Source organism: Carcharhinus amblyrhynchos, chromosome X, assembly GCF_965287045.1.
Source record: "Carcharhinus amblyrhynchos chromosome X, sCarAmb.v2.hapA, whole genome shotgun sequence".
Taxonomy (NCBI): Eukaryota; Metazoa; Chordata; class Chondrichthyes; order Carcharhiniformes; family Carcharhinidae; genus Carcharhinus; species Carcharhinus amblyrhynchos.
In genome coordinates, this window is record NC_137359.1 from 17,091,725 (window position 1) to 17,105,808 (window position 14,084).

The window sequence follows — 14,084 nt, forward strand, 5'->3', positions numbered from 1 at the left end:
ACTCAGTGCCATTCTCCTGGCTTTTTTCCCCATACTTCTGCACATTGTTTCTATTCAATTAATCATCCAATGCCCTCTTGAATGCCTCAAATTGAACCTGCCTCCACCACACTTCCAGGCAGCGCATTCCAGACCCAAACCACATTCACATCACATTTGCTTTCTTTGCAAATCATTTAAAATCTTTTGAAAAGACTATCGGATTTACAGCAACTGTCCATATTTGCTTTGGCTCAGTCATTTGGACACAGTGCCTACCATTTAACCAAACAAAAGTGGGTGAAGGATTCCTGTAGCACATAGTAAACAGATAATTATTGTGACAATTTGTGCACAACCTCTACAGTTGCATTTTTAAGTTTGGAAATTGTAATGTCAAAAACAATCAACCGTCAAACATTATCTGGACTGGAGTGGAAAGAAAACAACTTAACCCGACACATCTGTTAATACTATGCAACTAAACATCAGAAAGTATATAAGAGCCTCAATTTATTAAAAGCAAATTACTGCGGATGCTGGAATCTGAAACCAAAAGAGAAAACACTGGAAAATCTCAGCAGGTCTGGTAGCGTCTGTAAGGAGAGAAAAGAGCTGATGTTTCAAGTCCAGATGACCCTTTGTCAAATGCCTCAATTTATTTCCTCTTTCAGAAGCTCAAACTAGAACAACCAGCTCAGACTGCGAGCCCGCACAGTACTGGGTGCGTTTTCCCACTATGCCAATAGCTAAATGTCATGTCCTAAAATGCACTTCAGGTAGTGGCACAAGCAAAATATTTTAAAAATTTATTAGAATTCAAACCAATTTTGAATAGGCAGGCAAAAAAAAAATCAATTGTGCAGTTCAACAAGTCTGTCAGGCAACACTGCAATTCTCCAAGACGACATCTGCGTGCCTGCCGAAACTCAAGCTCAAACTTTAGTGTGGAACTCCAACCCATAAAGGCCAGAGTCAACAGTGCAGCCCAATAACTCAGTCACATTTAAACAAAATTCTCCCTTTCAGTAAATTTGACCTCTCCATGTCATCCGTGGGCAAGACCTTCCACTCGAAAGTGTACCGGAACAGGCGCCAGGTAGATACAAAGGAGGGAACTAAAAAAAAAAAAATTCCTCCCAAGTCAGCTTCATAAAAGGTAGTGAAGAGGCATTGGGAGGGGTGCATGTGAAGCATATAAACACAAAAAACAGGACAGGTTCACTTAAACAGAAATGGTTCCCTCTTATGATTTAACATACCAATCTTGAGTTTCAATCCAATGAGCGAGATATTCCCGAACATCCATGGGAAAGTTTTCATTTTGGTACAGCTTGTCCAGCTGTTCCAAGTATTTTGTGTCCAGTTGTTTGAGGGTCTCCCACTGACTCATACTGCTGGGAAAAAGAAATATGTGCGTCACCAAGGATCAACTTCATTAAATTGTACTCATTCTAGAAAATGGCAATATTATCACAATGCCTTCTTTTGGCTAAGTGTTTTTTTGGGCCTGGTCAGGACAATGACATTAGTGTTCTAGAATAGTCACACCCAATGTTAACATCAAGAACACCCAGATCTGGCATAGCACAAGCTGGATACAAAGCACAGCTGCTTCTACACTGCTCCAATGCACTTTCACCCCTGGCCTCAAGACTATTGCATTAGTTCCGCATACTAAGCCTCATTGTGGGTTGTGCGAGAGACTGCCAACATACCAAACTAGTTTTGTGCTCAACTTCATAATGAATCAGTTTGAGACTACCCCAACATTGTTACGTAGATGGTTTTATGAAAATGTCCTTTTATCTTGGTGGCTTTAAATCCAAACCTCAAGTAAACCCATCTGTAACCCAGCAAGCCACCACAATTCCAGAGTTTCCTTTTTCCTGTATCTAAACTCATTATCTGCAACCAAACCACTGCCTTAAAATAAATACAGGAACCCTTTTCTCCCTATTTTGTATGTTTAAGACCTATCATATCTCTAAAGTTCCGAGTTGAAAAAGTATCATTGATCTGAAATTTCAACACTGCTTTTGACAGATGCTGCCTGACCAGCTCAATATTTCAACCATTTTCTGTATTTGTTCCAGGAAAGGAGTTGTTCAAGTAAACAGTACCTGCAGCCACCCACTTGGAAAATAAAATCTCAGCCATTGTGCCAGTCTCCTCCTCTAGCACAAAAAAAGTTAGATTTTTAATTCCATGACTGGACCCTACCAATTACACTGAAAACCAATTTAAGATCGTCAGTCAGGCTTGCAGTGTGACTCACCCACATGCTAGAAATCACGTATTCACACAGGGTCCCGTCCTTTGCAACAGAAGGAATGTGTCCACACTTCGCACATTTTTTCAAACTAAACGGAAGATTAGGGAACAGCCAATCCTTGGTTCATTCCTCAGGACAATGCCTTGACCAGAATGAACCTGCCTGACTTGGATTTGAATAAAGATGGACAGTTAACTATTCCACGCTGCATTACCTATAACGCCTCTACCAAGAATCCACTTGTCAACCATTCAGCACTCTGTCCTCATTAAGCAGAAATAAAAGTTACTGTGGATGCTGGAATTGGAAACAAAAACAGAAAATGCTGGAAAATCTCAGCAGGTCTGACAGCATCTGTGGAGAGAACAGAGCCAACTTTTTGAGTCTGATTTTGTTAAAGACTCAGGAGATTAGGGGAGGGTCAACATTTCAGCACTCAGCCTTTGGGGGAAGGAGAAGAAAAAGGGCATCACAGTTGAATCTAATACATATTCATCACTGGAAGGCTCAGCTGATTTTTTTTCATCTCATGCTTGCCTTTTGCCAACTATAGTGGAAGGCAGCTACTGGCACAACAACGATTTTGCTGACATTTGACACGTTATAAACTTTATTTGTTGCTTCCAAAAATAAAAACACATTCCAACATGAGAATTACGCTGCGTATTAGGAAATTAAACTGTTGTGACCGCAAACAGATTTGATTGCAGAAGCTAACAGCCTCACCACTTCCTCAGATGTTTCCCCCTAAACTTCAAGTTTCATGCATGTTAACAAATGGGTGATGCAATAGCATATAACTCTTTTACCTCTCAATCATGGCAAAGTGATAGTACTTTTGTTTCAGATAGGTTATGGGTTCAAGTCCCACTCGAGTGCAATAATCTAAGCTGCCAATCCAGCTCTGCACTAGTGGGGATGCAAAAGATCTCTCAGCCACTGTTTCAAAGAAGGAGGAGGAGAATTCTTCTGTGTCCTCGAGCCAGTATTTATTCTTCAGTCACCATCACTAAACACTACCCCTCATCATCACACTGCTGTTTGTGGAAATTTCCTGCATGCAAATTGACTGGCTACACTTCAAGAGTATTCATAGCTGAGACATCCTGAGGTCATGAAAGGCGCTGTTCAAGTGTATGAGAACTGGTTGCCTCTGTCTAAATTGTTTCAACCCTGAGCTACAATAGTCGAGTACTGTAAACTACAAACAGGTTCCAGACAGATATTTCTGGTCGGCACAAGCTGCTATTCTCGTAATCTCACTTGGAGAGAGAACTGGTAATGCAATACCAGAGCTGTTCCTGTTCCAGGTCCAATTGTGACACCTTTTCTCCTCCCCTCTTCTATCATCATTCACTTTATGGGGTATCACACAAGGAATGGTCATTTGAACAAATGACTGGAGGGTTCTTGACATCCCTGGTAAAGAGGCCTTAAGGAGAAGGGAAACAATCTTTTATGGAATTGGAAATGAGAACTTAGGCAAAATCCAGGGCTGGAGTTTCACCTCCTCCCTACTAAATTTTTTGTAGTCTTCCGATATCAGACTAATTAAGAGCCTCAATTCTCAGGAAGGAAATAACAGCAAGTGGAAAAAAAATTGCTTCCTCATGGGATATTCGAGATTGAAACAGCAGACTGAAATCACTTTGAGGCAAACCCATCAAAATAATGAAACACCAAATCATTTTTAAGTGTTTTGAACGCTACAACTGATTAAAACCCAAATGTTACAAGTTGAGACACTGCACTTGTGCTTTCTAAACACCATGCTTGCTCTTAATATTGGGAGTTTAAACTGCTTAGTTGAGAGTGCTAAATTATGGTAGTAAATTGTGGAATTTGTTGGCTCACATCAGGAATAAGGGTCACAAAAGCCACCAAATTGTCAGGGAAATCTGACACTCCTGCAGTCTGGCCCTTCCTGTGACATTAAGAAGTCTCACAACACCAGGTTAAAGTCCAACAGGTTTATTTGGCAGCACTAGCTTTCAGAGCCTCAAGCTCCTTCATCAGGTGAGTGAGGACTTGTGTTCACAAACAGAGCATATTTACAAGATAATAGTTGGAATGCGAGTCTTTACAGGTAATCAAACCTTAAAAGGTACAGACATTGTAAGTGGAGATTGCATTAAGCACAGGTTAAAGAGATGTGTATTGTTTCCAGACAGGACAGTTAGTGAGATTGTGCAAGCCCAGGCAAGTCATGGGGGGTTACAGATAGTGTGACATGATCTTGGTTGAGGCCGTCCTCATGAGTGCAGAACTTGGCTATCAGTTTCTGCTCAGCAATTCTGAATTGTCATGTTGTGAAGGCTGCATGTTGGAGAACGCTTACCCTTCCTGTGACTCCAGTCCTACACCATGTATTTGATTGTCAACACCCTCAGAATGCATCAGGATGGACAATAAATGTGACAGTCAATGTGACTCATTCCCCCCCCCCCCCAACCCAGAAGAACAATTATCTTTTTAAAACAACTCTGACATTTAGACTTAAACATGTAGCCTAGCAATATTTTGGATAAATGGAAACCTGACCAGGTGTTAGTTTCTTAAATAAAGGTTAGCAAAATATAAAAAGTTATAAATTTGGGGAGGGGGGGGGCGCGAGAAGGTGCACAAGAGTATGCTACATGATGAGCTGAATTCAGAATGTAAATTGGTCAAATTCACAGACAATAATAAAATTGCCAAGAATTACCAACAGGGATTATGCGAATGGCAACCCTCCACCCTCAATGCTCAGTGGCAGCAGTGTGTACCATCTACAAGATGCACTGCAGCTACTCACCAAGGTTCCTTCAACAGCACCTTCCAAACCTGCCACCTCTATCACCAAAAAGGCCAAGGGGGAGGGGGAGAAATAACAGATGAACAGGGAACAGGTAAGATGATGAATGGGATGGATAGGATAGAGGTGGAAAGACTCTTCCCGCTCAAAGGACAGTAGGACTAGGGGGCATAGCCTCAAGATAAAGGGGGGGCGGTTTAGAACGGAGTTGAGGAGGAACTTCTTCACTCAAAGGGTGGTGAATCTCTGGAATTCTCTGCCCATTGAGGTGGTGGAGGCTGCCTCGCTAAATATTTTTAAGACGCGGGTTGATGGGCTTTTGATAAGCGAGGGGATTAAGGGTTATGGGGAGAGGGCGGGAATGTGGAACTGAGCCACGACAGATCAGCCATGATCTTATTGAATGGCGGGGCAGGCTCGAGGGGCTAGATGGCCTACTCCTGCTCCTTGTTCTTATGTTCTTAGCCAAACAGGCCATCTAAAATGGCGTTTTGAAAAGCAGTCTGGGGCAACTGGGCAAAAAACTAAACCGACAGGCTGCAGTTTAAAGACAAACAGGCCGCAACCCTGATGAGTGAATACACAGGAGATGGGCCATCTCCAGGATGAAAGAGACTTTCTGATCACACTGGGTTGTGTGCCAGACGTAAAGGCACCGTGAATCCTTATTTAGGAGGAAGGTATGTGACCCATGTGCCTACAACACCTACAGGCATGGCCGCCGGGGACACACCCAGAGATCAGTGTGGTAGCATCTGATTGGGCTCTTATCGATCAGGGTGATCAAGTCCTGATCAATTGATTGGCAATGGCCAAAAAAAGGGCATGAAACCAAGCGGGGGATAAAGGATGCTGCACAGCCAGGAATCTCTCTCTCTCTCTGACCCCCACGAACAAGCTACAACGACGGAGAGCCACCACACCTGAGAAGGGAGGAAAGAAAGAAGATCAGAGCCAGGGTACCACACCAGACTAAAGGACCAGACTACGCAGACAACTACCGAGACCAGTGCAGAGATAAAGGCCAATATCTGTTTGGGTATTTGTCAGTCACGCAAAGTTAAGTCAAGGTCTTGTATTGTACTTGAATTCTAGTATTTTCTGTAAGATAACTTATTGTTGGTCGGGTGGGTGATTATTGATTGTGTGGGTTTAAATAAATATTGTTTGTACTAATAAGACGTCTACTCAAAGTTATTTGTCCACCGTATAAGGGTTAAAACAGACTGATTTTTTACAACACCACCACCTGCAAGTTCCTCTCCAAACCACCCACCATCCTGACTTGGATGACTTTCAATAGATCGCAGCGAGATAGCTGCTCTGCTACTTACGAAACCCTGAGCCAGAATCAGGTCGTCTACGAACGTTTTAGCACCACGTTCCCAACTACCGACATCGCCGCAGACCTCTGGCGCCCATTTCATAGCTCTCGGCTCGGCGGCTGTGGTGCACTGAGGACAGTCCACCCTCATCGACAATCACTCCGGGAGCTTGGTGAGTACGACCCCGCCCACGGACGGGCAAAGGGAAGGTGCGGCAGCTTTCCTCGGCCCCAGAAAGCGGCGAAGGCTCCTGCCAGGGGGCTGTAACACTCGACGCCGGAGCGACGAGCCACCTTCCCCTCGACGGTCCCGGCGCACCACCAGCGGAAGGAAATGCGCCCAGCCACAGCTGTGCCCGCACAGGAGGCGGTCCCCACCGCTGGAGATCCGACCCAGCCCCGACGCGACCGACCCGTGTGGCTGAGTTGAATCCTCCGGGCGGACCATGTTGCCATTCCTTCACTGTCGCTGGGTCAAAATCCTGGAACTCCCTCCCTCCTTTTCAAATTAAAGCAATATCTTGCATTTAAAAAATTGGCAAACATACTTCAATAGTGTTAAGCTAGCTAAGACAGGCTGAAAGAAGGGGTTCAAGAAGTGATGTGAATGGACTCTGCACTGACAACATACAGTCAACAACAAATCAGTGAAGTACAAAGCCAAGGCCAGAGTATTGTGCAATAAGGCACGAGCAAAATATCTAAGGCCAGGAAGTTGTGTAATAAAGTGTCATAAAACATACCACAGTATTAGAGGAACATCATTCTATAGTTAAGCAGCAACATAAACTAGAGCTGGTAGGGTATGAAGAGAGGCCCAAAAACTGTCAGTGAGCACAGCATCATACTCAAGTATCATGTTCTCTCCACCCCTCATAGCTAGGCCGCCTGCCAATGCCCACAGACTTCCTCATGCAGAATGTACATTTGGATAAAGCACCGAGGGAAAAATGATAGAACCACTTCATCCCTTGGGATGAGCTGTCCAGTGTCTTATCCCAATGCACAAAATAAACTTCCATCAGTAAACTGTTGCAGTATATTAACAATCTAAATGTAACAAATAAGGAATTTAAAAATTTATCTCATGGGTAGTATAGCAACACTGCTGACATTGCTATGCAAAAACTAGGGATAGTTTGTTACTTAAGACTGAAGATGACTTTGTTCCGATCCCCAGGGTACCAAGGATCCTGAACTTGGTGGACAAAAAGTACATCTGCAACGAGCCACATGCAGTACAAGGTGCAATAACAAGAAACTTCCCATAGGGAAGGCCATGGTCTAGTGGTATTATCACTAATATTATCACAGAGACTCAGCTAATGTTTTGGGAACCCGGGTTCAAATCCTGCCATGGCAGATGGTGGAATTTGAATGCGATAAAACATATCTGGAATTAAGAATCTACTGATGATGATGAAACCATTGTTGATTGTCGCAAAAACCCATCTGGATCACTAATGCCCTTTAGGGAAGTAAATCTGCTGTCTTTACCTGGTCTGGCCTACATGTGACTCCAGACCCACAGTAATGTGGGTGACTCTCAACTGCCCTCTGAAATGGCCGAGCAAGACACAATTCAAGGGCAACTAGACTTAGGCAACAAATGTTGGCCCAGCCAGTGACACCAACATCCCATGAATGAATAAAAAATGGCTGGCCCTTACCAAGCACATGGGAAAATTCTTTAAAAACAAACCAGTTATAGATAGAAGCTCTCCTTCACAGGCTAATACACAGTCTGGCATCACAATGTCAATGCACCTTCAAAGCCCCCAGTCATCCTCATGCCAACTCAGAGCAGTTAGTCAGGGGTGCCCACCAGATCACACAAGTATCCTGCTGGATTTCAGCCCAGAATTCAATACTGCAGCTCCACAATACCCTCTGACCCAAGAGGAGGAATATTAAACCACTTGTGCAAAATCTTACTCCACCTACCAAAGTAAAAGACTGTATTTAAAATTAATTACCCACATTACATGGTGTATATTCTACATTAATTTAGTGAAAGAGGAGACATGTTAAAATGATTGTTGGAAACCAGTAAAATTCCTTGAACACTGCAAAGGTATAAAGCACTGACTGAAGGCATACAGGAAGCTCCAATGTCTAATCAGCTGGGAGCTTAGAAAATTTCAGACCAGACAAAACAGCTAGCATCATTATCATTACCCAAGAAAACAACCAATGTTCCGCACTCCCCTCAACAATAGCCTGCATTTATATAACGCCTTTAACATCATTACACAGCTCAGGGTGCTTCAAAAGAACAAACACTGAGCCACATTAGGTCAACAAGGACAGTTTGAAGAGGCATCTTCAAAATGGCCAAAGATGTTTTTTTTGGGGTGGTGGTGACAACAAATGGTGCAATGGAAAATCAGGGAATGCAGGGGGCTGGGAGAGGTTAGAGATAGGAAGGGGTTGTAGGGAGGTTACAGGGACAAGGAGGGGGTGGAGGGGGGTACAGGGACAAGGAGGGGGTGGAGGGGGGCTGGAGGAGGTTACAGAGACAGGGAGGGGGTGTAGGGGGCTGGAGGAGGTTACAGAGATAGGGAGGGGCTGGAGGAGGTTACAGAGATAGGGAGGGGCTGGGGGGGCTGGAGGAGGTTACAGAGATAGGGAGGGGCTGGGGGGGCTGGAGGAGGTTACAGAGATAGGGAGGGGGACTGGAGGAGGTTACAGAGATAGGGAGGGGGACTGGAGGAGGTTACAGAGATAGGGAGGGGGACTGGAGGAGGTTACAGAGATAGGGAGGGGGACTGGAGGAGGTTACAGAGATAGGGAGGGGGACTGGAGGAGGTTACAGAGATAGGGAGGGGGACTGGAGGGAGAGTGGGTAGGATACTGAGGGATTTAAAAGAAAGATAATCAACTCAATCCAAATTTATTTACCACAGAATTACTATGTATAAAGTTACCTTCCTTAGGAGACAGCACTGAAACTTGAATTTAGAAAGCTATTACCTTACCTGAACTCTTCCGTTCAAACTTAGAATTTCAAAATATGTAAAAGTTATATTCTGTTAGCGAGACCGATATTGTATTCCGCAGATATTGTTACTATGGCGGCAGTTTTGGATGATGTGTTACTTTTATTTATTACATTATAACACTCCTATTTACTGTAACCAAATCTCCGCAACCAAACATACACAGAAGCACCCAGCCATTCCAACAACTCAGCGCGCTCCTACCGCGCGCTACGATACACCTGCACGAGCCCCGCCCCTTTAGACGCCTATTGGCGCTGGCTCGCCTGGTTTTGACTGTTTATTGGTGTGTGCTTGTGTCAATCATCCAATTCTAGCCCTGCCCCACGCTGACCGGAGAGCTCTGCCCGTTGATTGCTCAGCTCGCCTGTCACTCAGGGCGGGATGGCGTACCGTGATTGGTTGTGGGCGCGGTGCAGTTGGCGCGGAGGGAGGGTGCGCGCACGGGAAGAGCGGCTGCGCCAGGGCTCCAGCTGCAGCAGCTGATTTCGAAGAAATTGCGTCAGACGCAAACTGTGCGTGTAACGTCAGCGGCCGTGGTGTCATGCTTAGAGGGCGCCAGACTTAAACTTGGCGGGAGAGTGTTTTTCACTCAGGCTGTCTCCTCAAACCATGGTGGTCAATCAGAAAACTTCCATGAATGTTCTCGCTGAAGGAATCTACATCTTTATTCATTTATATATCTAAATATGTATGTACATTTATGCCTATGATGTGGAGATGCCAGTGTTGGACTGGGGTAAACACAGTAAGAAGTCTCACAACACCAGGTTAAAGTCCAACAGGTTTATTTGGAATCACGAGCTTTCGGAGCGCTTGCTGTTCCTTTGTCTTGTCTCTTCGTCTTGTCGCTCTTTGTCTTCAGGAGAACAGTGACCACGACACCACACAACACTGACACAGCAACCTCTGCAAGACATGACGGATCATCGACACGGATTCCATCATCTCACATGAGAACACCATCCACCGGGTACACGGTACATACTCTTGCAACTCGGCCAACGTTATCTACCTGATATGCTGCAGGAAAGGATGTCCCGAGGCATGGTACATTAGGAGACCACAGTGAAAAGTCTGACAACACCAGGTTTTAGTCCAACCTATTTATTTGATAATATACTCACAAGCTTTCGGGTTAGTCCCTTCGTCAGGTGAATGGAGAGTTCTTCGACAGAACTCTCCATTCACCTGACGAAGGGACTAACCCGAAAGCTTGTGAGTATATTATCAAATAAATAGGTTGGACTAAAACCTGGTGTTGTCAGACTTTTCACTGTGTTTACGCCAGTCCAACGCCGGCATACCCACATCATGACATTAGGAGACCATGCAGACGCTACGACAACGGATGAATGAACACCGCTCGACAATCACCAGGCAAGACTGTTCCCTTCCTGTTGGCGAACACTTCAGCGGTCACGGGATTCGGTCTCTGACCTTCGGGTAAACGTTCTCCAAGGCGGCCTTCATGACACATGATAGCGCAGAGTCACTGAGCAGAGACTGATAGCCAAGTTCCACACACATGAGGACGGTCTCATCCGGGATCTTGGGTTCATGTCACACTATCTGTAATCCCCATGACTTGCCTGGGCTTGCAAAATCTCACTAACTGTCCTGTCTGGAGACAATACACATCTCTTTAACCTGTGCTTAACCCTCTCTCCACTCACACTGTCTGTACCTTTAAGACTTGATTACCTGTAAAGACTCACATCTTAATCATTATTCTGTAAATTGAGTTTGTGTCTTTATATGCCCTGTTTGTGAACTGAAATCCCACTCACCCGACGAAGGAGCAGAGCTCCGAAAGCTAGTGGCTTTTGCTACCAAATAAACCTGTTGGACTTTAACCTGATGATGTGGGACTTCTTACTGCATTTATATCTATGCCACAGGAGGGCACAGTGGCTAGTACTGCTGCCTCACAGCACCAGGGACCCGGGTTCGATTCCCAGCTTGGATCACTGTCTGTGTGGAGTCTGCACGTTCTCCCTGTGTCTGTGTGGGTTTTCTCCCGCAGTCCGAAAGATGTGCTGGTTAGGTGCATTGGCCATGCTAAATTACCCCAAGTATCAAGGGTAAATGTGTGGAGTTACAGGAAGAGTGCTTGGGTGGGATTGTGGCCAGAACAGACTCAATGGGCCAAACGGCCTCCTGTACACAAGGGATTCTATGATTCACTATGGTAGTGAGTCACCTTGTCGAACTGCAGCAATCATTGTGGTGTAGGTACACCCCCAGTGCTGTTAGGGAAGGAGTTCCAGGATTGCGATTACACATCAGTCAGTCCTGTGTGTGCGGTGTAGGTACATCCACGGTGCTGTTACGGAGGGAGTTCCAAGATTGTGATTGGACATCAGTCAGTCCCGTGTATGTGGTGTAGGTACATCCGTGGTACTCGTAAATAGGCTGTTCCATGATTTTAACCCAGTTACTGTGAAGGAACAGCTGATATATTTCCAGGTTTCTCAGGGAAATGCTGGCGTAGTGGTACTGTCACGAGAATGGTAATCCAGAGGTTCGGGCTTTGGGGACACAAGTTCAAATCCCACCACAACCACTGGTGTAAGTTGAATTGGAATTTGTTACTATGAAGCTATCACAAAAAACCATCTAGCTTAACTGGTTTGCTCTGTGTAACTTCAAACCCACAGCAATATGTTTGACTCTTAACTGTCCTTGGAATCTCCAAGCTACTCAGTTCAAGGGCAATTCAGAGTAACAAATGCTGGCCTTGCTGAGGAGGTTTACTAGGCTGATGCCGGAGTTGAGGGGGTTGAGCTATGAGGAGAGGCTGAATAAACTAGGCTTGTACTCGTTAGAGCTTAGAAGAATGAGGGGAGATCTCATTGAGACGTATAAGATGATGAATGGGATGGATAGGATAGAGGTGGAGAGACTCTTCCCGCTCAGAAAGGATAATAGGACTAGGGGGCACAGCCTCAAGATAAAGGGGGGGCGGTTTAGAATGGAGTTGAGGAGGAACTTCTTCACTCAAAGGGTGGTGAATCTCTGGAATTCTCTGCCCGTTGAAGTGGTGGAGGCTACCTCGCTAAATATTTTTAAGACGCGGGTTGATGGGTTTTTGATAAGAGAGGGGATTAAGGGTTATGGGGAGAGGGCGAGAATGTGGAACTGAGCCACGACAGATCAGCCATGATCTTATTGAATGGCGGGGCAGGCTCGAAGGGCTAGATGGCCTACTCCTGCTCCTATTTCTTATGTTCTTATAAAAGATGGTGTGTCCCTGGACGTATGGCGTTAACATGTTGTTTGCATGAGTTTCCTCCCACAGTCCAAAAATGTGCAGGTTAGGTGCATTGGTCATGGATTCTTGGAGCATGGTCATTTCCATGCATCTGCTGTCCTTCACCTTCTAGCTGGTGAGTTTGGAAGGTGCTGTTGATAGAACCTGGTTGTTGCAGATGGTACACACTTCTGCCACTGTCATTGGTGAGAGAGGGAGTGAACATTTGAACCATGAACTGGATGGTGTCGAACTTCTTGAGTGTTGTTGAAGCTGGACTTATCCAGGCAAGTGGATAAGTCCATCACACTGACTCCTGCCTTGTAGATGGTGGGTGGATTTTAGTGAGTCAGGCTGTGTCCAAATCAGTTTCTGGTCAATGGTAACCCCAGGATATAGGCAGAGGGGGATTCAGCAATGGTAATGCTATTGAATGTCCAGGGGAGATGGTTAGATTCTCTCAGTAATTGTCTGGCAATTGTGTTGTATGAATGTTATTTTTATCAGTGGGATCTTGCTGGGGGAAAATTGGCTGCCGCATTTCCTACAGTAAATAGTCTCACAACACCACATCAAAGTCCACAGGTTTAATTTGGTAGCACGAGCTTTTGGAGCGTTGTCCCTTCATCAGGTGAGTAAAGAGTTCAGTTCACAAACAGGGCATATATAGATATAAACTCAATCACAAGATAAAGGTTGGAACGGGAGTCTTAACAGGTAATTAAGGTGCAGACAATGTGAGTGGAGAGAGGGTTAAGCACAGGTTATAGAGATGTGTATTGTCTCCAGCCAGGGCAGTTAGTGAGATTTTGCAAACCCAGGCAAGTCGTGGGGGTTACATGAACCCAAGATCCTGGTTGAGGCCGTCCTCATGTGTGCGGAACTTGGCTATCATTTTCTGCTCAGTGATTCTGCGTTGACGTGTGTCGTGAAGGCCGCCTCGGAGAACGCTTACCCGAAGATCAGAGGCTGAATGCCCGTGACCGCTGAAGTGTTCGCCAGCAGGAAGGGAACACTGCTGCCTGGTGATTGTCGAGTGGTGTCCATTCATCCATTATCGTAGCGTCTGCTTGGTCTCCTCAATGTACCATGCCTCAGGACATCCTTTCCTGCAGCATATCAGGTAGACAACGTTGGCCGAGTCACAGGAATATGTACTGTGTACTTGGTGGATGATGTTCTCTCGTGAGGTGATGGCATTTGTGTCGATGATCAGCATGTTTTGCAGAGGTTGCTGTGGCAGGGTTGTGTGGTGTCGTGGTCATTGTTCTCCTGAAGGCTGGGTAGTTTACTGTGGACGATGGTCTGTTTGAGGTGATGCGGTTTAAGACAAGTAGCGGAGGTGTGGGGATGGCTTTGGCGAGATGCTCGTCTTCATCAATAACATGTTGAAGGCTCCGGAGAAGATGTCGTAGCTTCTCTGGTCTGGGAAAGTACTGAACGACAAATGATACTCTGTC

At 45.3% G+C, this 14,084-nt stretch overlaps 1 protein-coding gene across 4 annotated transcripts in view; it reads right to left on the bottom strand.

The window, feature by feature from the left end:
• Nucleotides 1–9,562, bottom strand: part of LOC145361846 (signal transducer and activator of transcription 1-like) — a 55,316-nt gene extending 45,754 nt beyond the window's left edge. For 3 of the 4 annotated variants that reach the window (XM_080217817.1, XM_080217816.1, XM_080217814.1), the window contains exons 1-2: nt 9,351–9,562; nt 1,242–1,376 (exon numbers count right to left, since the gene is read on the bottom strand). In XM_080217817.1, coding sequence (XP_080073943.1) covers nt 1,242–1,372 — 131 coding nt within the window. In that variant the 5' untranslated portion in view covers nt 1,373–1,376; nt 9,351–9,562. The remainder of the gene's footprint in view (nt 1–1,241; nt 1,377–9,350) is intronic. The other variant, XM_080217815.1, reaches the window with a different exon arrangement.
• Nucleotides 9,563–14,084: the final 4,522 nt, after the last annotated feature.